This window comes from Podarcis liolepis, assembly GCF_965112155.1.
Source record: "Podarcis liolepis genome assembly, chromosome: 15".
NCBI lineage: Eukaryota > Metazoa > Chordata > Lepidosauria > Squamata > Lacertidae > Podarcis > Podarcis liolepis.
Window position 1 is genome coordinate 3,719,151 of NC_139566.1, and position 24,516 is coordinate 3,743,666.

The window sequence follows — 24,516 nt, forward strand, 5'->3', positions numbered from 1 at the left end:
ACTGCAGATGAAAGGATCTTGGGAAGGGTGTGCCCAAGACCCCAGAGACCTGTGGCAATTCAGAAAGGGCTCTGGGAAAGGCAGACCCACAGCTTCACTCCGCCTGGAGCAGCTTCGCACACTTCATTCCAACAAGTGGTTCAAGGCTCCTAAACCCACACTTCTGGGTACAGAGCTCTCCCCAAAGATCCTGCATTGCAGGGGGTTGGACTATGATTCTCTGATTCCATAAAAGCACTGCAGGATCAGAACAAAAGTCTGTTTAGTCCAATACAATTCTTAACAGTTCTTAGCAACCTGAGATGCAATATCAGCAAAGCTGGACGTATCATGCTGTGTTGCCAAATCAGAGTACAGTGGTACCTCAGGTTACACACGCTTCAGGTTACAGACTCCGCTAACCCAGAAATAGTGCTTCATGTTAAGAACTTTGCTTCAGGATAAGAACAGAAATCTTGCTCCAGCGGCGCGGCGGCAGCAGGAGGCCCCATTAGTTAAAGTGGTGCTTCAGGTTAAGAACAGTTTCAGGTTAAGAACGGACCTCCGTGACGAATTAAGTACTTAACCCAAGGTACCATTGTATGGAGTTCAGTTGGCTGGAATGTCTGGTTTCATTTAAAAAACAAAACCAAGCTTCTAGATCTTATGACCATGAAAACATGATCTATAGCGTATGGGCAACACCTAAAAGTCTCAGAAGCCAGGAAGATGACAGAAGAAGATTTTAAGAGCATAGGTCATGGTTTGCCAGCATGGTGCCTCTCTAGGTGTTTTGAACTATAGCTCCCATCAAGCAAAGACAGCCGAGCCAAGGATTGCGGGAGATCAAAATATCTGAAGGGGGCCTGGCTTGGGGAAGGCTGCTGGTTAAGGGAAGGGGCTCCATTATGTAACAATCAAAAGCAGAATAAATTTATATAAATCATGCAAATCTGCCCAGTTTGCATAATCTGCGCAGGTCCCAAGAATTTAGCGGTTGGCTGTGGGTGAAGAAATTCAGGGCTTGATCCAGAATAAGATGAGCAGCACTGAAATGTTTGTGAAAAGTAAAATAATGATTTTAACGCAATCAAGAGGCAGCAATGCTTCTGAATGCCAACTGCTGGCAACCGCAGGAGGAAAGAATGCTCTTGCGCTTGGATCCTGCTACTGGGTTTCCCATTGGGGCACCTTGTCAGCCACTGTGAGAACAGGATGCCGGAACAGATGAGCCATTGGCCTGATCCAGCAGAGCTCTTCTGATGTTTTTATGACTTTAAATTAAAATTTCATTGATTTCAATCAATGCAACTAAGTCTTGATCCAACACTTGGCTTTTCATTAGCCCAGAACACACAGAACGTCACCAGTTTATGGGTATTCTCTGCCTACTTTATAAACAAATTGCCACTGGGAAGGAAGTGGAACCCTGAGAATCAAAAGCGTGGGGAAAAAATAACACACAAGAGATTGCATAGAGATTTGTGCTGTAATGTTGTTTTTTTTCCAGCAGAACACAAGGAATAAACAGCACAAGGGAAAAACTGGGTCGAAAAAACGAGACAGGGCAAAACAGAGGTTGGGGTTGTAAGATTTAACACACAGAGAAAAAAACGGAACAAAACGAAACAAAAAACCCAAATGCACATTGTAATTTGTTCCTCCCTAAAACAGCAGAGGGGGGCGGAGAAAAGAGTTTGAAATAAACAAAAGAGGTGGCTCACTCCACTTCTAGCAGACACAGACCTTCATTTTAAACTGGGGGGACAACGGAACGGGGGCGTGTTTTCAGGGGGAAGGAGAAAACAGCGCACAAACTTCTTTGCTCGTTCTTGCAACCTAACAAGTCCCCGAATCCGAGGAAGAGGAGATGGTGATGAAGATATAGGCGTTCCTGTAACAGAATGTCACCTGCCATGCCCAACATCTGTGGTGGCGGCTACAGGTGCGGCAAGTCACCAATGCCCACCGCTAAGGAGCATGGGAAGATTCCACAGAACGGAAAAGGTTCAGTCCTAAAGAGGAAACGAGGGCCAAACCCACTCAGAACAGCCTCGCCCGACTCGGGAAGGTTTTAGGACTTGTTGAAGGCTGCCAACACAGCCCAGATCATCTCTGAGCCCCCCGCCTTGGCCGCTTCCACCTCAGGGTCTCTGTCCATGAGGTCCTTGGACCGGTTCATGGCCACGTCGTATTTCTCGTCAACCAGGCTGGTGAAGACGTTCTCCAGTACGTCAGAGGCGTGGGCCAGGACCAGCAGGGCTAAGGTCCGCCTGTCCATGCGGTGGGGGTCATTGACCCACCGGTCCAGGACGCTCTCTTGCAGCTTCTTCACCAAGCGCTGCTTCTCCGTGGTGTTGGTGACCGGGTGGGTGGTCATGTCGAAGAGGAGGAAGTTCTGCTTCTCGGTTGTCAGGATCCCCTTCTCCACAAGGTTCTTGGCGATGCGCTCCCGGACGTTGCGGAGCTGGTACTGCAGCTTGAAGGGGTTCCAGGTCTCACCTGCGGGAGGCGAGGAAGAGGGTCAGCAACAAGGTCAGGACCGTGAGGGCCCATCTAGCTCGGTGCGGTCTACTCTGGCTGGCAGTGGCCGGCTAGGTTTCGAGAGGGAGTGTTTCCCAGCTGCACCAAGAGAAGCCAGAGATTGAGCTGGGCCTTTCTGTGTGCAAAGCAGATGCTCAGTTACTGTGCTACGTATGTTACCTTAAAAATAAACAAAGATTCTAGTCCTCACTGTTTTAGCTCACTCTAGCTACAGATTGTTGTTTTTAAAAACAAACAAATTCATTTATTTAATTTTAGAGATTTTCATGGCCTTTGGTTTGGACACAATCTGACCCTTATGTTTCCCTCCCCTTATGGTCTTGATCTATCGGCTACTTTTAAAATGAGGCTGCATTTTAACCTGTATTTTAAATTGTTTTGTTTTTGTGCCCCCCCCCATTATGTTTTTACTGTGATTTTATTGGTGTTAGCCACCCTGAGCCCGGCTCTGGCTGGGGAGGGTGGGGTATAAATTATTAAAGGTAAAGGTACCCCTGCCCGTTCGGGCCAGTCTTGCCAGACTCTAGGGTTGTGCGCTCATCTCACTCTAGAGGCCGGGAGCCAGCGCTGTCCGCAGACACTTCCGGGTCACATGGCCAGCGTGACAAAGCTGCATCTGGCGAGCCAGCGCAGCACATGGAACGCTGTTTACCTTCCCGCTGGTAAGCCATTCGATCGGCAAGTCCTAGGCGCTGAGGCTTTAACCCACAGCGCCACCCGCGTCCCTCATAAATAATAATAATAATAATTATTATTATTATTATTTATTATAGGCATGGGAATGTCTTGCAACCTATGATTTGCTCAGGTTCTTATTACAATAATCTACAAAAGATGACCTATAATACAAACTTGGTTGAGAGGTGGTTGTACTTTAGCTACAGAATTTTGCACTAACACCTTATGCCCATCCAATTTTGGCAGCGGGAGTGACAGTGGTGGAACGTGTTGTCTGGGGGCTGACTGTGGCCCCTGAGGCTTCTCTATTCTAGCCCTTGGGACTATCCCCAGACCAAACCTGTCACTGTCCTTCCTTCACATCCTCCTCAAGTGCTTTTGCTTGGGATGTGTCCTTGAATTGCGACAGGGTCTCTTGCTCACCTGGAGGAAGAGACTGGAATGTAGCCTACAGTACCACCCACTTTCGCATTTCACTATCTGCACCTGGACCCTGGAAGGCAGCCTACAGGGAAGGAGGCTCTCAGCCTGCAAAAAAAGGTTCCCCACCTCCACGTTACTGGAGCGAGGGGGAAGAAGGGTTGTGAAGCTGGCTTGTTTCAAAAGGTAATACTTAGGGGATTAACCACAGTTTAGGGTTTGAACACAGGTCACTATGCTTTTTTCTTCAGAGCACTGTAGCAGCCCACAGGCATAATTTCAGTGTTCCTAATATTTTGCTTAATGTTTTACTGGATTCCTATTTACCCGGGTATCATGTACTGACTTATTTTGTTTGTGATTTTACTGATATATATACAATGTCAACCGCTTAGAGATTCTGTTATAAGAGGCATGTAAGTTCTTAAAATGAGAAGGAATCTGTAGACGCCCCAAAGGCTTAGGAGCCCTGCAGTGCTCAGAAACACTTCCGCCCTCACCTGTCAGCAACTCAATCCACGTCTGCACTGTCTCGGCAGGTTCGGTGGCTTTGAGGTGCCGCAGCGTCTCGTCTAGGAGGACGTCTCCCGTTGGGGCATCTGACTTTAGGAGGACCTAGAAGGCAGAAAGAAAGCGAGAGACAAAGACTTCTGCCAGGCTCCTAAAGGCGCATTGAAACAGGCCCTAACGAACAGCCTTAGGGAGGCCAGGGAACAGAGAAACCCTCTCACCTTCCGGTCCAGCAGTCGTTTTTTCCTCATAGTCTGTGGCTCCAGCTGTATCCTTCCCCTCATTGCCAGCTCAATGAGGATGCCGCCCCGGAGACCGGAGGAGATGCAGTCGTTCCAGAAAGATGTGTAGCCCTGAGGAGGAGATCAGGAATGGACATCAGCAAAGACCCAGGAAGATAGATGCAAAAAACTGCAATGTCAGGCCATAAAGAGCTTGTGGTTTGGTGCAAGTCACAGATTTTAGAGGTGACCAAAGACAGGATTATTAGTCAAGGCTGTCATTAACTAATTTGAGTAGAGGTTTTTGGGGGGAAGGGTGGCAATGGTGATGCTTGTTTTATGCTGCTGTTTTTTCTCTTTCACGAAACAGATGGGATAAAAGTTTTGGGCTGTATCCAAAGTTAAACAACTCAGGGTAGACCCACCAAAAAGCATCAGATATAGCTAACTTAGGTCTATTTCAAAGAGTATTCCAAGAGCATAAGAAGAGTGTGCTGGATCTGGCCAAGGGCCCATCTAGTTCAGCCTCCTGTTCTCACAGTGGCCAATCAGATACTCCAAAGGGAAACTAGCAAGCAGGACCCGAGTGCAAGAACACTGTCTTCCCTCCTACGGCTTCCAGCAATTGGTTTTCAGAAGCATCACTGCCTCCAGCAATGGAGGGAGAGTACAGTCACTGTGGACAGTAGCCACTGATAGCCTTGTTCTCCTCCAGGAATCTATCTAATCCAGCAGTTCTCAACCTGTGGGTTCCCAGATGTTGTTGGACTACAACTCCCATCATCCCTGAGCTCTGGCCTTGCTAGCTAGGGATGATGGGAGTTGTAGTTCAACAATATCTGGGGACACACAGGTTGAGAAACGCTGAATTCTAATCCTTTTTTAAAGCTATCTAAGTTGGTGGTTGTCACAGCTTCCTGTATAAGTGAGTTCCATGGTTTAACTATGCACTGTGCAAGGAAGAAGTCCTTCCGTTAATCTGCCCTGAATCCTCCAACATACAGCTTCATTGGATGTCCTTGACTTCTTAGTGTTACAAGGGGGGGGGGGGGATCCATGTATAATTTTATACACTTCTATCACGTCACCTCTTTCTAAGCTAAAAAGTCTTTTGATCACCCAGGTGTGGGCTGGGGGAAGGGAGGACCTACACACAGACAGACACACACACACGCGCGCGCGCACACACACACACACAGCTCCAATCCAAACTTCTACCAGTTAGGGATTAACTTTTGATGAAGCTGTTCCAAGTTGAAGAACAACTCAAGTCTTCCTTTATAGAAAAAGGAGAGGAAGTGCTGAGCCAAAAGGAGCTGCAGCCTGCCAGATGGAAAGCAGCGCTTCCTGTGCAAACACCCAGCCCATTATTTCAACAGCTACACCGCTTGTTTCAGCCTAGGCAAAAAGCAAAAAAAAAAAAAAGTGTGGCATTTTAAAAGCCTATTCACTCCAATATGGTTAAGCTTACGCAAGACACCCTGCCTTCACAACCATTTAACAGCTAGAATCAGGCCTTTATTTACCTTTAAAAAAACAACCCTCCACTTCCTCATAGCAGAACATGATGGATAAGAGTGTAATTGCAAAGACCAAAGAAAGTCTCTTTTCCACCCATGACCTTTCTTGACGTTTCACAAGGATACAGACAGCAGCCTGAAGTTCAGGAGTTTTATTTCTTATGCAAACAAATTCTGTGACATCAGTGGCTGCGCGTTCGGCTGGATTTCAACAGTTCAAGGTATCACAAAGAAACCTCTTGGAGTGTCTTCTCAAAGAGGGAGGCTGTGTATGTCCAATGTCAGTGCAGAATTATTGACTGTGACAGGCTCAGCTTCCATTCTGGGGTCAGAGCAAGTTTCTAGTCCTCGTTGCCAAGGAGTCACGATGGATGTGGTTTTTTTAATGGAACTTGGTGCCTCAATTGTAAAGCTAAAATTCAGATTTCTAGTAACAAAGCTAGGCAAATGCCACCCATACATGTCTGTGTACAAATTCAGCTGTCCCCTCAAGAGCTATTTATTTTTGTAGCTGTTTGGGGGCATAGTGAAAGTGGGACTATGGATATAATTGTCTCACCGATGTATTTTAGATTTTTAGATGCTACTGGCTGTCCTGGACTCTTTATAAGGGTGGGCAATAAGGAATAATGATGGGCTGCATCCAACTATTCAGAAAAGACCCAGTGAAATCAATGAAGCAAGCTAGTCATGTCCATTAATTTGAACGGTTCTACTCTGTGGTTGTGCAACACCACAAAAAACTCAATATCATGTTACTAAAGACCTGAAAGGTATGCCTCAATTAAAGATTTATTGTGGAAATCAAAAACCTAAAAAAAAAGGCTTTGGAATTTGAGATATTAATTCTGACACTGGCATTCTAAATTTCAAGAATGATAGTTCAAATTACAACTTTACAATCTGCATTCTTGCACCAGACCGGTTCAGAATAGGCCTGAAAAGCACAGAAATGAAATTGTACTCTACCCAAATCTATTTTACTTCAGCCATAAAACCTGTTAATTTTATTGGAGTAAACCTAAAAGTATGCATGCTAAGGACCACAGACTCCGACAGCAAGCAGAGTGGACAAAGGATAATTCCAAAGTCTGTTTTGTTGGGGTTTTTTTTAAAAAAAGCCCCCAGCCACACTGGTACTGGTGCTTCAACTCTTAGATGTAAAGTCAGTAAGTTAAACTCCCGGAATGATGCCTCGCCCCAGCAAAGGAAATGAAGTTGAAGAACCAGTCTGAGTCAAACCACTGAATGAGAAAAACAAACACGGATCAAGAGTTCCGGCCAGACCAGGGCTTTAAATCAAATGCAGAAGTGCCACTTCCAAATCGCTCCAGCTCTTCTGGGGGTGCCTGAGCCTCAATTCTCTCTCCAGCTGCAGCTCCAAAGTGAATCACATTTAGGCTGTGTAGCCCCCATATGGCTCTGCCCCCCCAAAAAGAATTGGGGGTACGGTAGTTTACCCCTGACTGAGCTACAATTCCCGTCATCATTAACAAACCACAGTTTCCAGGTTTCTTGGGGGGAAGTCATGCACTTTAAATGAATGCGTGTCTGCAGCCCAGTCAAAATGGAACAATGATTGCTTAACATGGGGGTGGCCAACAAGGGGCCCTCTAGGTGATGCTGGACTACAACTCCCATCATCCCTGGCTGATGCAGCCGAAGGGGGATGTGGCTCAGCAACAGCATTGGCGGACCCTGGCACAACACATTTCAGTTGTCCCACAGCTCGTGCAGGTGCAGTGAATAAGCACATCTTGCCTTAATCCTCTATCTTGGTGCCCAGTCTACCTCAAAAGGTTGCTGAAAGTATAGGAAAGGGGGTAAACACTGCTCTGTGACCCTAGAAGGAAGATAAAACTTCTACTATGATGTCAGCCACACTCAGGGTCCACCTAGCGTACAACTTAGTTTATGTATTTACAGTGGTACCTCGGGTTAAGTACTTAATTGGTTCTGGAGGTCCGTTCTTAACCTGAAACTGTTCTTAACCTGAAGCACCACTTTAGCTAATGGGGCCTCCTGCTGCTGCCACGCAGCCAGAGCACGATTTCTGTTCTCATCCTGAAGCAAAGTTCTTAACCTGAAGCACTATTTCTGGGTTAGTGGAGTCTGTAACCTGAAGCATATGTAACCCAAGGTACCACTGTATTTCAGATATTTATATACAACTTAACATTAAGAATCTCTAAGCAGTGTACATAATAAAAAATAGAATAAGAACAATTAAAATTCATCCTAAACGCTACAAAACCTCAAGATGCCTGCTGAAATAAGGAAGCTTTTGTTCGTGCCTGAAGTTCAGCAAGGAGGGTGCCTGTCAAATCTAAGGAGGCAGCTTTGGAGATCACCCAAAGCCCTTTTGACTGCAGCCACAAAACTGTGTTCCTCCTTGAACCTGTTTGAGAGGACAATAAAGACACTTGCACTCCCTCAAGCATTTGGGATTTTGCCGGGAACATGATTTCAGCTGCTTTGCTTCCTGGTGGCGTGGCAGTAACAGGGGTGGGTAGGAAGCCTATCTGCCACAAATTTCTCCCTATGCACCCTTGCTAAGCCACAGTTTAGGCTCAGTGCTTTGTGAGAAATCAGACCATTAACACTTAAAACCATGGTTTGTTTTACTAACCACGGTGAAATGTTGCCCATGGTTTGTTTCACTAACCATGGTGAAATGTTGTGTCAATATACCCTCACTGAGAATTAAGGACTGGCCACAAACCAGCTGGTGAAATGGTCCTGGAGCAAACTTGCAAACCAGGTTAGGAATTAATTTGTACTAAACAAGCCACGGTTGTGTCAGCTCCCCTGGCTCCATGTCTGGATTAACCAAGATTAAAAGACATCCAACTGTGGCTAATGCTAACTATGCTTAAGTGTGATGGGTGCCCTGGGCTACTGTCCCTGCACCATTGCAAAAAAAAAAAAGTGGGGGTTTGATGCTGTTAAATATGCTGTTGTAAGACAACCTGGGCCAGCTCCTAGGAACAGAGGAAGCTGCCTTATTCTGAGTCAGACTGTTGGTCCATCCAGCTAAATATTTATACGCAGAGTAAAACAGCCCTCCAGGATTTCTTGCAGGAGTCCCTCCCAGCCCTACCTGGAAATGCCGCCTGGGACCTTCTGCTTGAAGGCAGATCCTCTACCACTAAACTATGGGCCTTCCCCACAGCAGAAGTCAACCACCTATGATATAAATGCAGCATGAGCATGCAAATCAGTTCCTACAATTCATGCCCTGGGGGAAAGAGTCACAAGACAGGTGCAGCTGGAGTCTTGACGCCACAACTTCATTTAAAAGGGTTCCCTAAAGGACAAGGAGTCACTTACAGTATGCATCAGGATACTATTATAATCTAGGCTAGTGACAGACTAGCAAGCAAATGCAGCTCTCCCTGACAGAGCTTATTCCCTCCCCCTTCTTATATTGTACCCTATGTCTGCATGCCAAGACAGGGACTCCAAAGACAGGGGTGCATCTTTAAAAAAAAATCAGAACAATGTGACCATCCTTTTAAACAGGACAAGGGAGGGGAAGTCAAATCGCGTGCAGCCAAGGCACGAACCAGCAAGGTCTACATGGTGTCACAAGCAGCAGTGACAGCCACCAACTTGGATGGCTTTAAAAGAGGGTTAAAGAGATTCCTGGAGGAGAAGGCTATCAGCAGGCTACTGGCCACAATGGCTTTGATCTGAGCCAGGGTTGGAGGCAGCAGGCTTCTGAATACCAGTTGCTGGGAAATAATAATAATTTATTATTTCTATCCCGCCCATCTGGCTGGGTTTCCCCAGCCGCTCTGGGCGCCTTCCAAGAAAAGATTAAAAATACATTAAAACATCAAAATAAAAAAATTCCTTCCAGTAGCACCTTAAAGACCAACTAAGTTAGTTCTTGGTATGAGCTTTCGTGTGCATGCACACTTCTTCAGATACATGCATGCACACGAAAGCTCATACCAAGAACTAACTTAGTTGGTCTTTAAGGTGCTACTGGAAGGAATTTTTTTATTTTGACTATGGCAGACCAACACGGCTACCTATCTGTAATTAAAACATCAGTCATTAAAAACTTCCCTAAACAGGGCTGCTTTCAGATGTCTTCTGAATGTCATATAGTTGTTCATTTTTTTGACATCTGATGGGAGGGTGTTCCACAGGGAAACACACATGGAGAGAGTTGCGGTTGCACTCAGGTCCCGCTTGCTGGCTTCTCTGTAGAACAGGATGCTGGACTAGATGGGGCATGGACTGGATCCAGCAGGTCTCTTTCAGTGTGCTTATGGAACCTCCAGGTCCAAGGGCAGTCTATCTAGATTCCCAGGTTCCTTGTGGTACTGGCCGCTGTGAGATCAGGACGCTAGACTAGATGGGCCCCCTCTGGCCTCATCCAGCTGCAGGGCTCTTCTTAGATTCTGGCAGGCTCTAAAAACCTAACATTTACTGGTTTCTCGCCAAACCGGCTTCTATTTATTGTGGACTCAGTCAAGACAAAGGTTCTCTCTCACTCACTACAAATGTCTCAGTACAATATAACAGAAGGTTGGCAACTGCATGACAAGAGCTCCAATGGTCTAGCAGTTCTGAAGAGTAGTCCTGGGCAGCAGCGATCCTGTGATATGACTCCCAACTTCCACCCTCTTTTGAGGTGGGAGGTGTATGTCACTAGACCTGATCAGTGGCAAAAGCTTTGACATGTGTCTATAGAAAAGCTGTGCAAATGAGCAATTCCGAACCGGTTTACCTCAGTAATTACTAACCAAGGACTGCCCAGGTGCAGGTCTGACACACCTTTGGACAGAGGACTTTCTGCAAAAAAGGAAGAGCACTGAAAGCAATGTATAAATGGTAAAGATACCAGTTGGATAAGTCCGGAACTGGTTTTAAAATGCACTCCTCCTACTCCATCATGGACACTGCCCTCTAATAAATTTCTGCTAAAAGAAAGACAGAAGAAGAAGAAGAAGAAGAAGAAGAAGAAGAGTTTGGATTTGATATCCCGCCTTTCACTCCCCTTCAGGAGTCTCAAAGCGGCTAACATTCTCCTCTCCCTTCCTCCCCCACAACAAACACTCTGTGAGGTGAGTGGGGCTGAGAGACTTCACAGAAGTGTGACTGGCCCAAGGTCACCCAGCAGCTGCATGTGGAGGAGCGGAGATGTGAACCCGGTTCCCCAGATTACATGACTACCGCTCTTAACCACTACACCACACTGGCTCCAGAAAAGAGTCCGGGCAAAGTCACTTAGAACCTTTGCAGAAAATCACAGAATGGAAGGGATCCCAAAGGTCATCTATTCCAATCCCTTGTAATGCACGAATCACAGCTATGTTGTCAGAACTAGAATCTGTCCAACAAGCTTGATTCTATCCGTTTACAGACACTGTCAAAACCAAGCTTCTCTGACTTGCAACGGGAACTAATTGAACGTAGCTGGTTGTCTCCTTGGTGCTGTTTGGCAACCTTCTGGAGTTTTATTAGTTACTGTTTTGAATTTCTGCTTTACAATGTTATTTATTTCATTTGTATTTTGACAGCTGCCCAGGGTTGTCGTTTTGGCAAGATAACACAGGATATTTATTTTAAAATCAACAACCACAAATACATAAATATGAAGAGATTCTCTTCTATCACCAATAACTACTGGAATCGATGACCACTATGCTTACCCTGTTCAGATTGAACAGATCACATTTTATGGCCTTTTTACACACACTGCACATATGTTTTGCTAACTTCATGCACCTCACAAAATCTTATGCCATAATAAATGGGGAGCCATTAAAGACTATCAAGAAACTCTCTTTTTCTGGTGGGATATAATGGAGCAGGGGATATAAGGATATCCAACATTCTGGGCCAGAACAAGGGGAGAGAATCTGGCAAATGTTTGCCAACGTGGATACAGACACTTATTATGCCTAGCCTTTTCAGTTCACAATAAGAGACAGGCTCAAATAAACTGAATCCCACCACTGGTAAATGCTGGCAATCTGGCTCTTGCCACACATCTCCACTGTCTTCGCTCTGGCTCCTCAAATTTCATACAAGAACTGCCCACATGTATGTCTCTGGCTTTTCTTAACCACTACGGCAGTGCAGTGTAGTGGTCAAGAGTATCAGACCAGAACTGGGAAGACGCAGATTCTAACACTACACTCAGCACAGGGCCCATCAGCATCTCTCATCCTAACCTACCTCATAGGGTGCAGTGTGGGTAAAAACAGGAGGGAGCTAACTGAAAGAAAAGTCGGATATAAATGTAATAAATAAGAAACTGCCTTATACCAAATCAGGCCGCAGGTCTGTTTAGCCAGGATTGGACCTGGATCCTTCTGTGAGCGAAGCAGATGCTTTGCCTTCAAAGCAGATCCTCTACCACTGCCCTGAACGATAAGGTTCTGGTCCTCATGGTTCTGAAGAAAGGGCTAATTTTAAAAAGGAAGCTGCCTTATCCAGGGCCAGGCTATTGGTTTGCCTACCTCAGCATTGTCTACACTGACTGGCAGCAGTTCTCCAAGGTTTCGGAAAGGAGGTCTCTCCCAGCCCTACCTGAAGATGCCAGGGATGGAAGCAGGGACCTTTCACATGCAAGCAGAAGCTGTACCACTAAACTGCAATCCTTCTCCCATAAATAATCTCATGCAGAAGAGAAAGTGGTGCATACTGAAGACACAACTCTCCACCCTGACCTTTGACAGGCAAGCTGTCTTGCTTAATTTCTACTGTCCTGTTTTGAATAGCGTGGTTTTATTTGTCTTTATAATTGCATACTATATTGCTGTAAACCACGCTGGGACCTTATGGTGAATGGGTGGGTAAGAAAACTTACAAATAAGATAAATAGTAATAAAAACCTTAGGACATACATGCTGGGTTGCTTTCCCCAGGGAATCTCAGATTTCTTCTCCTCTAGATCCCCAGCTGACTGTGCAGTTAAGGAGTCACTGGGCTTACCTTCTGCCAGTCAATAGCAGTTAGGTGTGCTTGACTAGGACCTGGGAGATCAGGGTTCAAATTCTGACTCAGCCAGAAGGCTCACTGGGCGACCCTGGGCTGCGACCTAGCCTTCCTTGCAGGGTGCTTGCGAGGGTAAAACGGGGTGCATCTGGCATCTTCACGATGCAGCTTTCAACAAATGCTGAAGATACAGCTCTTTACCCTGGCCTTTGACGCCTGAGATGTGCCTGACCTGCTCCTGCAACTGCAATCTGCTCTGTTTTTAATTCTGAATTTTAAATTGTTGTACCCCTCCTTGGGAGCTGCTGCTGAAGGGCGGTTAATCAATGCATCAACAAGGCTTTTGTACCTCTTTATCCTTCAAGCCAAGGAGCAGCACCTCCTCCATGAGGGTGAGGCGGATGTCTTTGGAGTCTCCGGAGTCTTCCTCGCCCAAATTCTTGTCTGGTATGGAGTCCTCCTCACCCTCCAGCCGCTTGTCAACGTTTCGCCCGACATCTGCGCGCCGCCCCCGGTGAATTAACGTCGTCATGGTCTCTCTGTCGTGCCTAGGAACAGAGAGAGAAGAGGGGGGGAAGATATATATGTATCTCCTGCAAATAGTTCTTTGTGATGCTCCCAGTTTCTAGGGGAAGGGCCGTAGTTTGGGGTCAGAGGAACTGCTCTGCCAACAGAAAACCCCAGGTTCAGTCTCCAACATCTCCAGGTAGGGCTGGAAAACACTCTCTCTCTGAAACCCTACGCTGCCAGTCAGTGTAGACAATAATGAGCTGGATGGACTGATTGTCTGACTCAATATAAGAAAGATTCCTATGTATTTAGGTATTCAGAACAAGGAGGGCTGGGATCTCACTGCATGGTATGGGGAAGGGCTGCAGCTCAAAGCCAGAAGATTTGACTTGTGTGCAGAAGGTCCCAGGTTCAACCAGTGGAAAAGTACAGCTGACAGTGTCCAAAACCTTGGAGAGTTGTGGCCAGTCTGTTCTAAAATGAGCTAAATTTAAAATTCAATATCAAAAGCTACTGAAAGCAAATAACAGACACAGGAATAGCGTTCATACTAAACCACCGTCTTGCAAAACATCCTCAGGCAAACCCCTTGTTTTTCAGCATTCCTAACTGTCTGCAGCAAAGATAACATAAGGATATGCCATTATTAAGACTGGCAATATAAAATAAAAATAATCTACAGCAGCAATTTTACAACCGCCGAAGCTGCCCTCCTAACCAAGCCAGTGTGGTGTAGTGGTTAGAGTCTTGGACTAGGGCCTGGGAGAGACCAGGGTTCAAATCTCCACTCGGCCATGAAGCTGCGTGTGACCTTAGGGGGGGACAGATACTGTTTCTCAGCCTAACCTGCCTCAAAGGGTTGTTATCGGGATTCATGGGGGGCGGGGGGAGGAGCCTTGAGCTCCTTGGAGGAATAAGGTGGGACATACATGCAATTAATAAATAAAATAAATGAACAACCATGCCTATTCAGAACATCTACTGAACTGAAGGGGGCTTATTCTCAGGTTCGTTGGGTTAGTGTAGCAAACTTTCTGGGAGAAGTATATACTGACGTCTACTGCTGAGTAAACATAGATAGCATAAGGTTGCACACATGCCTGATTTTTCTTTAAATTTCACCATAATACCACTGCTTCTGCTTGGCACAAACTAGACACGAGGTGGGTAGGTAACACCACATCCTGTGCCTCCCGCAGCTAAAGAAATGTAGCCTTTTCTGACCCACAAATTAAACTGAGTGGTGCATGTGTAACTCACACTTTTAACACATCATTTATTGCAAAAATTTGCATACCACTTAATCACAAAATCAAAATCCAATCAAAAACCCTGCTGGAATAATAATGCTAAAAAAATTATTCAGTTTTACTGCATTGAGGTATCACCTTTCCCTTCAAGATGCTGAAGGTGGCCTACACAGCTCTCCCCACTCTTTGTGTTATTGTGACAACAACCCTGTGAAGTAGGCCACACTGAGAGGTGGCGACTTTGCCCAGGATTGCCCAGGGAGCTTCACTGCTGTGTGCTAGGGACTTCCCCTAGGCCCTAGTCTAGGACTCAAACCTCTACTGTTTCAAACTGCAGCTAAACAGGTACAGATTATATTTAGCTGTCTGGTTATATTTCAGTATGCATTTATGAGAACCAATACTTAACTAAATAATTTTATGAGAACCAATACTTAACTAAATAATAATTTAAAAGGAACGGAAGCGTGGGACCGAAGAAGCAAGGAAGCGACTGGACCCTCTCTCTCGAACACGTTGCAAACAGGTCATTTTAAGAAGAGACGCAGCTATAAGATTACATTTTATACCCTCTTTAAAATAGGGTGTTAAGATTAAACTCAAAGCGGCTTGTAGCCTAAACAACGAAGCAAACACAGCAGCATAATCAAGATTTATCAAGTGCACCACCACAATCAGGATTACGGTTCCCCCTCTTAATTCCTAGATGTGGGGCAGAAACCCACTGCCTTCGCCCACCTCTTAAAATGTACACATTAAAACGAAGGGGGGGTTCCTGTATGCACCCAAGGGTTTAATCACGTCTAGAAAGTCCTTTCCCAGACTCACCTGTAATAATGCCCTGATCTCCCCTCTTCCACCTATTGCTCAAATTACTCGCTTGCTTCTTAATGGGAAAACTGGGGAATCCTAAGCTGAGCAAACTTTACTTCCTGGTTCATCGGCAAAAAGGAAGGGGGAGGAGGAGAAAGGGAAAGGAGGGGGGAAAATATACACCCCCAGCACATCAGCTTCCTGGTTTCCCTGGGAAACCTAGCCTGGTGTGTATGCAAAGGGCAAATGAAAAGACCTGCTGCAAAGGAATTCACCAATAGGCTCCTTGGGAAGGCGGGTTTTACGCCTCTCTTTGTTTCAACAGACAAACTTGCAAAAAAAGAGGGGGGGGCACGATTATTTAAGTAAAAAAAGATGGGAGGAGCTAGTGGGATTGACAGCAGAGGGAAGCAATGGAGAGGAGGAAAGCGCGGGTGGCTTTCCAAGGCCAAGGAACCAATGGTCTTTTTGCACACACATGCACAACATTGGTGTGCACCACGGGAAAGGAGGAGGTGTGTCCAAGCAAAGGTGTTAAGGCGCCTGCGCGGATGTTTGCATGCCGGGTTAGGGATTGCAAGATTTTTGGGGGGGTGGGGTTTTGCATCTAGGTCCTGCGCCAGATTACTCGGGAGTAAATCCCTCTCCCCGAATGCAAAGCAGGGCTTCTCCCTCCTTCCCTCTTTCCCCCTCTTCATCAAGTTTGCATGGGATGGAAGGTTTTGCAGGCTGCGCCCGGTGCATGTTGTGTCCACTTTTCCTCTACCCTCCCCGCTCTTGTTTTCCTTTTGTATAATAATAAAACATTTTATTTATACCCCGCCCTCCCCAGCCAAGACCAGGCTAAGGGTGGCTAACAACCAATAATAAAAACAAGTTGATTAAAATACAATTTAAAAAGATTAAAATACAACATTAAAGCATTAGGATGCAGCTTCTTCACAGGAGGAGAAAGGAAAAAGAAAGAGGGGGAGGGAATCAAACTGATTCCAAGCCAAAGGCCAGGTGGAACAACTCTTGTCTTACAGGCCCTGCGGAAAGAAATCAGATCCTGCAGGGCCCTGGTCTCAGGAGACAGAGCGTTCCAGTGGGCCGGAGCCATCACTGAAAAGGCCCTGGCTCTGGTTGAGGCTAATCTGACTTCCTTAGGGCCCGGGACCTCTAGGGTGTTGCTATTTATGGACCTTAAGGTCCTCCGTGGGGCATACCGGGAGAGGCAGTCCCGTAGGTACGAGGGTCCTCGGCTGTGTATTGTGTCAGACCATTGGCCCGTCTAGCTCCATATGGTCTACACTGACTGGCAGCAGATTTCCAGGGTTTAAGGAAGTGGTTTTCTCCTAGCCCTATGCGGAGAAGTGATTGGACCCAGGACCAGTGTCCCACTGACTTTTGGCCCTTAAAAAATAAAGTAAAATTTCACTTCTGATGAAGGGCTGGTTTCGGGGTTTCAAATTTGGGGACATCCCCAGCCCACCTGGAGATGCTGGCGAATCAGCTACCGCTTATGCTTCCCTTATAAACCTTCCCTGTTTATATTCAGACATAAGTTTTGAAAACAAAACCCCTGAAGGCGTTAAGGCGGGAGAGGGCGGATTTTCGGACTTGACAGATCTCTTTTTGTTTCCACCTGATCCTCAAGATCCAGCAGCTAAAGCCGCCTGTCAGGGATTCTTTTAGCCAGGATTCTTGCATTGCAGGGGGTTGGACTGGATGACCCTTGGGGTGCCCTTCCGACTTCTGGGATGCAAAATGGGAGAATGGATCTCACAATCCCAGTTTAACCGCTTCTCTGCTTTATTTAAAGCCACCTAACTGGGGCAAGCGTGGGTGTCTCTTCCTTCTTGCCTTATTTATTCCATTGATAATAAAATTTATATCCTGCCTCTCGCCGCCACTCAGGGTTCTGCATGGGGTGGAACAATTTAAAGCACCCGTTTTAAAAAATCTTTTGTTGAACCATTTGGGGGTCAGCCAGCGACCCTTGCAGATCGACCCGCGGGCGGCCATGAGATCTCGCAGTGGATCCTGATCCGCTTTCTGCCGCAGGGATACATTTCCCCAGGATAATATGCTTGTTCTGGGCTGACAGCTGTGTCCCTAGGAAAGCATCTCCTCCAGCGCCCACTTTAAAAGACTGCAAACAAGAACAACGCAATTATATGTTAAATTAAGATTTCCTGATATTTTTGCCTCCTCGTTTGCTTATTCTCATGCCCGTTCACCCTTCTTGGAAAACCCGCTGGCTCTCTGCTGCTTCAGGGATCCCCCTATCCCCTCAGAACAGCCCCTGCAATGCAGTAATAAAATGGGAGGTCAAGCTCAACCAGTGGATTTCTTAGCTGGAATGGAGATTTGAACTCGGGTCTCCTTTTCTTTTTTAAAACGGATTTTGGTATTTTTATATTGCCTGTCAGGCCCAAAGTAGTTCAGAACGGAAAGTGTAAAAACATGTTGAAGCATAAAACAGGAGCCATCTAACAAGGCATAGATGAAACAGCGGCAGTTAAAATGACAAATTAGCGAGCCTTGTACTTTGTTTTTTCTTTGTTTGTGTGTGTATATATCGTATTTTTTAAGTATAAGACTAGGGTTTTTTAACCAAAAAATTAGGTTTAAAATTGGGGCTCGTCTTATACATGGGTAGTGCTGAGGGGGTGTTTTCTTAATTTGGAGCCCCCCAAAATAGTGGGAGCATCGTATACACGAAAAAATATGGTGTGTATATATATATATATATGTATATGTATGTATGTATATACACACACACACACAAACAGGCCATAATTTGCTCTTCCTTTTCCCTCTCCTCCATTAGAGCCTTTTGAATTTTAAAGCCTTCTGGTGTGGCTCTTTAGTTTATACTGACATGAGCTTCTTTGAGAGGCCATAATCCCATTTTATTATTTTTACGCAGTACTGTATAGAAATTGTTTGTTATAAATGTAAGTCACTTTGAGGTCACCTATAACAGAAAACACTCAGTAAGTGGATACAGAAATGTGGCTGAATTTTTCTCCTCAGGAACTTCTGCTGGGCCTGAGAGTCTGTGGATTTATATTGTCATGTCTGAGGAGGAGCAGACATGACAGTCCCTCTGAAACTTCTTTTTGATATGCTAACAGGGCAGCCTTCCTTCATTTTTGACTAGGGCCTGGGAGATCTGGGTTCAAATCCCCACCTGGCCATAAAGATAACTAGCTGACAGGGTTGTTGTGGAGGATAAAGAGGGGAGAGAGAGAGACAAAATGTCTGCCATTTTGAGTTCCTTGGAGGAAAGGCAGGATATAAATATATATAAATATATATTTATAAATATATAAATATAATAAATAAGATATTGTGTGGTGTCTAATGATCCAGAGACCCTCGCCTTATGCTTTGTTCCTCAAACGGTTCATGAACTGGAGCCACAAGGCACTTTTTATACGATTTGGTGTTCCTTTATCACTAATACTGCAGAACCATCATTTTCAAGAGAACCATTGTCACACAAGCCTGGCAAATCTAGAACTAGACTTGGCAGCCAAATAGTGCAAAACCATCTTTCTTTCTCGTTATTTTCCTTTCCTTTCACGACCTGGACTTTGTTACTTAATCCATACGTGACTGCAATTCTTCTACACCCCTGTTCTGTGGTTTTGCTTTGGTTTACATCTGTTATTAGAAATATTCTCTCCGATTTATGTACGTCATAAAATGAAATAAAATAATCTTTACAAAAGAAGAAGAAGAAGAAATCTATTCCTGAGAGGAATGGCCCCTAGTCTCAGGAGCTGCTTGCTCGGGTCAAGAGACAGGGAGCCATTGTCCCTTCTCCATTTTGTTTCTGTGTGTCAGACGCCAGCGCCTCAGCGCAGCCCTTTGGCTTTGACAGTTTTATGGCTTATTAATTTATATACCGCTTAAACCCAAAATAGGCTTCTTGCCACATTATGGCCTGATAAAAGAGAAAGAGGGGGACTGGCCACCTTCCTTCAGCCTGCCTGGGCTGTCACTGTGAGGAGAGGGAACGGCCGGTAACCCTGCTAAGGTTTATTTTTTAAAAGGCGGGAAAATAAGAAAGGCTTTCAGGGTCTTAATTGACAACCCCTTCCTTCACTGTCTTCTTGGTCGCTGCTGGAAGCCATCTTTACCAAGGCCATTGGCACATTTGAGACGCATGTTTTTCAGGACCCACCCTATTCCTATCACCTTAATTTGGCTGAACTGTTTTTAATTTCATAATTTTTAATTGTCGCAACCTGCCCTGGGACTTGTTGGGTAACAATTATAATAATTTTGTGGCCGCTGAGGAGATGACAAAGATGGTGCTGGCCCTCCAAATTGACCACAACTGTGCCGTACATATAAAGCGCTATTATACTAAATAATAATAATATTTTTTTATATCCTGCCCATCTGGCTGGGTTTCCCCAGCCACTCTTCCAACAGAAGATTAAAAATACATTAAAACATCAGTCATAAAAAACTTCCCTAAACAGGGCTGCCTTCAGATGTCTTCTAAATGTCAGATAGTTGTTTATTTCTTTGATATCTGATGGGAGGATGTTCCACAGGGCAGGCGCCACTATCTTTAAAAGTCATGGCTTTCACCAGCCAAATAATCCTGGGAATTGTAGTTGTTGTTTTTTTATAAGATATTTATTAAAGGTTTTAGACAATATAATCACCAAACATATAAAATACCATCACCAAAATATAACAAACACCGTTAGAAAGAAAGATAAAAAGCAAAAAGATAAACAAAGAATAGAAAATATAAAACAAGATCAACTGTCTGTAAAACATATTTTCTTAACTTTTTGGACTTCCTCACATCTCCCTATCCTGCGTTCCCAATTATAAAATTATGAGCAGCAATTTGTCACCTTATTCCAAATCTTAATTTATAAATTTCAAATATTATGTCTCCAACTTTAAATATTTTTTCAAGTGCTTAAATACTTAATTTAAACATAATGTTACTCCAAGTTTCATCTTTTCCTTAAACATCACTTGTTCTCATATTCTTTCAATTTAAATTGCTGGTGCCATATTGTTTTCTATCCTGCATCTTCTTAACATTCATACAGTTTATAATGTTTTTGTAGATAGTCCTTGAACTTTTTCCAGTCCTCTTCCACTGTCTCTTCTCCCAGGTCTCGGATTCTGCCAGTCATTTCTGCCAATTCCATGTAGTCTATCAGTTGTGTAGTTTATTAAGGGTGCTGAGAGTTGTTAGGGAAACCCCCACCCCAATTCCCCTCACAGAACTGCAATTTTCAGAGTGGTTTAACAACCAATCCCTCTTTCCAGGGAACTCTGGAAATGGTAGCTCTGTGAGGGGACAAGGGAGTCTGAGGAAAGGCTGAAGGAACATTCATCCCAGAGAAGACGCAGAGTCCATGGATAAATTGGCAATAGGATGCTTCAGGTTACCAGACAGGATGTCACAAAGATGAGGACCAAATCTCGTTTTCCGCTGCTGCAGAAAATGACATATAATGGGCTGAAGTTAGAGGGAGGGTTAACTGCAGTTGAACACTGGGAGAACTGTACGAACAGGAAGAAGAGTTTGAAAGTGGGGCCCGAGGGCCGCATTTTCGTCTGAGCAACCTTCTGGGGGCCACATGTTTGCGGATGGAGCCAGAGGCAAAACTGGGCAGAGTAATGAGTGCTAATTTTCTAAATTACCAGAGGCTAGTTTCTGCAGGCAGTTTTCCAGGCAAGCAAAGGGCATTATCAAGAGGACAGGTGCACATTCAGGTTGAGTAAAAGCTTGCAAACTTGTGCATGAGGTGTGGGAATGGTGTGTGGCATAGCTGTCAACTTCCAGATTTGAAAATAAGGGACCAGCAGCCTCGAAAAGAAGGGATCAGCAGCCACAATAAGGGATTTTGCTTCGCTCATGCAGAAATCCGCCACTGATAGAGCCAGGCTGCTTTTGCTGCGAGTGACTGTGTTTTGCAGGGGGTTGGACTAAATGATCCTAAGGGTCTACAACTCCCACCAAAGAAGAGGGGCAGACAAAACTGATGAACACTGGCGGAAATGACTGGCAGAATCCGAGACCAGGGAGAAGAGTTGGTGGAAGAAGATTGGAAGAAATTTAAAGACTATCTACAGAAATATTGTAAAATTAATGAATGTTAGAATGATGTTGGATAGAAACTAAGTGGTCTTTGGCTGTAATGCTATAAGAGAATATGAGAAAATGGTTATTAATAGGTAAAAATTTAATGTTATAATATTTTAAAAAATTGAAGATTAAGATGATTGAAGAGGGGAGGGATTTGCTGAATTAACAATTTGAATTGGAATACAGAAAAGGGAGGCGTGAGGAGGTCCGGGAAATAAGCAAATGAAAATATGTGATGGAAAGACTAAATTGTTTTTAACTATTTTTATTTTGTATTTTTCTTTTTTGTCTTTTTTTGTAATTTTTTGAAAATCTCAATAAATATTTTTTTTTTTAAAAAAAAGACAAAACTGATGAACGACGTCGAGATGGCAAAGCTTACAGGCAGAATAAGAAACCAGGAAGAGGACCTCTTTAGTAAAGAATGGGGAAGGTTTATAATTTAGTTGAAAAGCTATTGTAAAGAGTTACATACATTGGTAGGATTGACAGAAAACTTGTAGTAAAAATTTGAAGTATGGATGGACAAATGATTTATAAAAATAGAGTTATGAAAGGGATGCAGAGGGGGAAATCACTACATTAAGATGCTGCACTGGTCGGAGGGGATGCTAAGCAGCACGTCGGGGCTGCCATCGTCCTGGCGCAAGGAGTTCCATCGGCCCTTTCCCACCCGAGAGAGAGGGAGGGAGGGAGACTCTCGCCCACGCTGCCCGTGAGCCCAGCATGAGGCGCTTGCGGCGGTGGCGCGGCTGCTGAAACACCCCCCTTCTGCGTCCTTCCCCATCCCCTCCTCTTCCTCCTCCCTCAGGCCGCCTCCTCCGCTGCTGCTGCCGCCTCCGGCTTCCCCTGGCAGCGCGGCGGAAGTCTCGCAAGAGAAGGGCTGCCTGCCCGCCCACTGCCACCCGTCTCCTCACGACACACCCGAGGGGGAAAAGGGAGAGACGGAGACGCGGCAGCTTGTGCGCGCACTTTCTCTCGCAGCGGAGGACCCCGAGCCACTGCTTCCCTCCTGAGCCAGGCGAGCATGAAACCCGGGAAATTTAAGGGACATCATCAATAAGGGACAGCAGCGGCGCACGGTGCTGGGATAAGGGAGTTTCCCGCCAAATAAGGGACAGTTGACAGGTGTGTGGCCTGGGGTGAGTCCCGAGGGCCGGATAGAGATCCCTTAAGGGCCACCATCACTGGCCTAAAGAAACAATGTGTGGAATAACCAGCCTCATAAAACCAACATACTTAAGTCGAATTAGCGCATGAAGGGGGAAGACCATGAAGTAAGCTGTCCTGGCACGCTTGGCTCACCTTGGTTGCAATAAAGATATCGTATATTGTAAATTAAAGTGTTCTCATTATAGTTAATCTTATTTAATATAGACACTCAATGGATTTCATATATTTTTTTATTAAGCCAAATATAATACACAAACAGATTTATGCACTATCACTCTCAATGAAGACTTTGAGTCCCTGTCAAGATAAAAAGGCAATACTACTAATTTTACCTGAACTCATCATGTAAAGAGGTCTGAGTTGGTTGCTGCAAGCTCAGACCGCATGGCTCTTACAAACTATTCTTATGTTCCTATGTCCATAATTTAGGAACTTTTCACCAGTATAACGAGCCAAGTTTTATAGCCTATGCAATTTTTTCTGAATGCTGCGTGGAAAAGCACATGAATCTGTCCCTTTGGAGAGCTTGCAAGTAAACTGTTTTGAACTTACCACGCATGTGGTCTTTTTCTTTACAGGGGGAAGATGGGACTATTATGGAACTCACTCACAAGGTCATATTTTTAAAGGTCTAACAGTCTATGTTTCCACGCTTTACTTTGCAGCATATTTTGTGACTTTAAATCTCTGCTGGGGTTCTCTCACCAAAGAGCACTTGACCCAAACTTGGATCTTGGCATCCAGGAATTCTCCTTTTATACTGTTATAGATTCTGGTAGAATTAGCAAAAGTTAGAATTAATGATGGTTTGATTAAACTGTGCCAAACATGGAAATTCCTGTACTTGGCCTATGCTGGGGAGCCGGACCAGCCTGGCTGTGTGCAGCCATTAATAAACATAGAACAGTCATTACCCTAACAACAGGTAAGACATTCAGCAGCAGACAAAGGGAAGGTTGCCAGGAAAAAAAAGTGTATTTTAAAATGAGGTTTTGAACAGCAGCTTTTGGAAAGGAGGGGCCAGAACTCCATGCAGCAACTGGCTGGAGGAGGCTGCACCGAGAGATGGTGGGGGAGCAAGACTGACTGCTGCATTTGACCCATGCTTGCCGAAGCTTTGAGGTGCAATGAGAGACACTATTGGGATATGATATTCTGTAGCTCATCGTAGACTCCAGGTGTAAAGATGTGTAAAATAAACCATATTTCTTACAAGACACTAGCCTCCGCTGTGCCTCGATTTTCCCAATGGAAATGCAACAATGGCTGAGTGCCTGGAACCCCCTGAAATTTTGCTACAGCTTGCAGAGATTGGGCTTTCCCTTGCTGGAGGGAACAGATGCTGGACAGTTATCTGGATGTTGTGCGCTGAGCAGGAGAGACTGGATGCCTAGAAGTCTCCTTCCAGCTTTGATTCATTGACTAAACAATTTCAATCTATCTATTTCAGTTTCTCATTTTTCCCAATCCTAAATTTAGTTATCCATATTTCTCCTTCAGCTTGTGTGTTTTAAAAAGAAGCCCCTTATGATATGTCAACATTTTAGTTTGCATTTCACCCAACTGTTTTGTATGCACCTTTCCAAAATGCACATCTTTGGAAGCAATTTTTCCAACTGCAGATTTTTCTAGGTTATTTTCACTAATATACACATTTTTGTGCATAGATGCAGAACTGCATTGCAAAATTAGGAGTGGGAATTTCAGAAGGTAAGTGAGCCAAAACGCAGCTATTATTTTAGAAAGTGTTAGGTATGTTCACAGTAAAATGTGAACCAAACTGAACTTCTACCCCTTTCCTCCTCCACCGTGGCATTCAAAAT

At 44.8% G+C, this 24,516-nt stretch overlaps 1 protein-coding gene across 10 annotated transcripts; it reads right to left on the minus strand.

Annotated features, from left to right (window-relative positions):
* Window positions 1–1,449: 1,449 nt before the first annotated feature.
* Window positions 1,450–22,322, minus strand: GOLPH3L (golgi phosphoprotein 3 like). Of its 10 annotated transcripts, XM_083477309.1 has the most exons (6): window positions 15,418–16,165; window positions 13,891–13,952; window positions 13,179–13,377; window positions 4,353–4,484; window positions 4,122–4,236; window positions 1,450–2,481 (listed from the first exon to the last, which is right to left on the minus strand). In XM_083477309.1, the coding sequence occupies exons 3-6, from the start codon at window positions 13,359–13,361 to the stop codon at window positions 2,054–2,056; spliced, it is 858 nt and encodes a 285-aa protein (XP_083333435.1). In that variant the 5' UTR covers window positions 13,362–13,377; window positions 13,891–13,952; window positions 15,418–16,165; the 3' UTR covers window positions 1,450–2,053. The 10 variants fall into 10 exon arrangements, with proteins under 10 accessions (XP_083333435.1, XP_083333428.1, XP_083333429.1 ...); XM_083477302.1 differs by lacking the exons at window positions 13,891–13,952; window positions 15,418–16,165 and adding an exon at window positions 22,102–22,322; XM_083477303.1 differs by lacking the exons at window positions 13,891–13,952; window positions 15,418–16,165 and adding an exon at window positions 20,821–20,845.
* Between the last annotated feature and the right edge of the window lie 2,194 nt (window positions 22,323–24,516).

Bases quoted from the DNA above. Each gene is read 5' to 3' on its own strand.
- GOLPH3L (XM_083477302.1), bottom strand. From the start codon at position 22,307: ATGGGGAAGGACGCAGAAGGGGGGTGTTTCAGCAGCCGCGCCACCGCC. The intron at 13,378-22,101 runs GTAGTGATTTCC...CTCTGTTCCTAG, and splicing joins GACCAGTGCAGCATCTTAAT to GCACGACAGAGAGACCATGA. The intron at 4,237-4,352 runs GTGAGAGGGTTT...TCTGCCTTCTAG, and splicing joins AACGACTGCTGGACCGGAAG to GTCCTCCTAAAGTCAGATGC.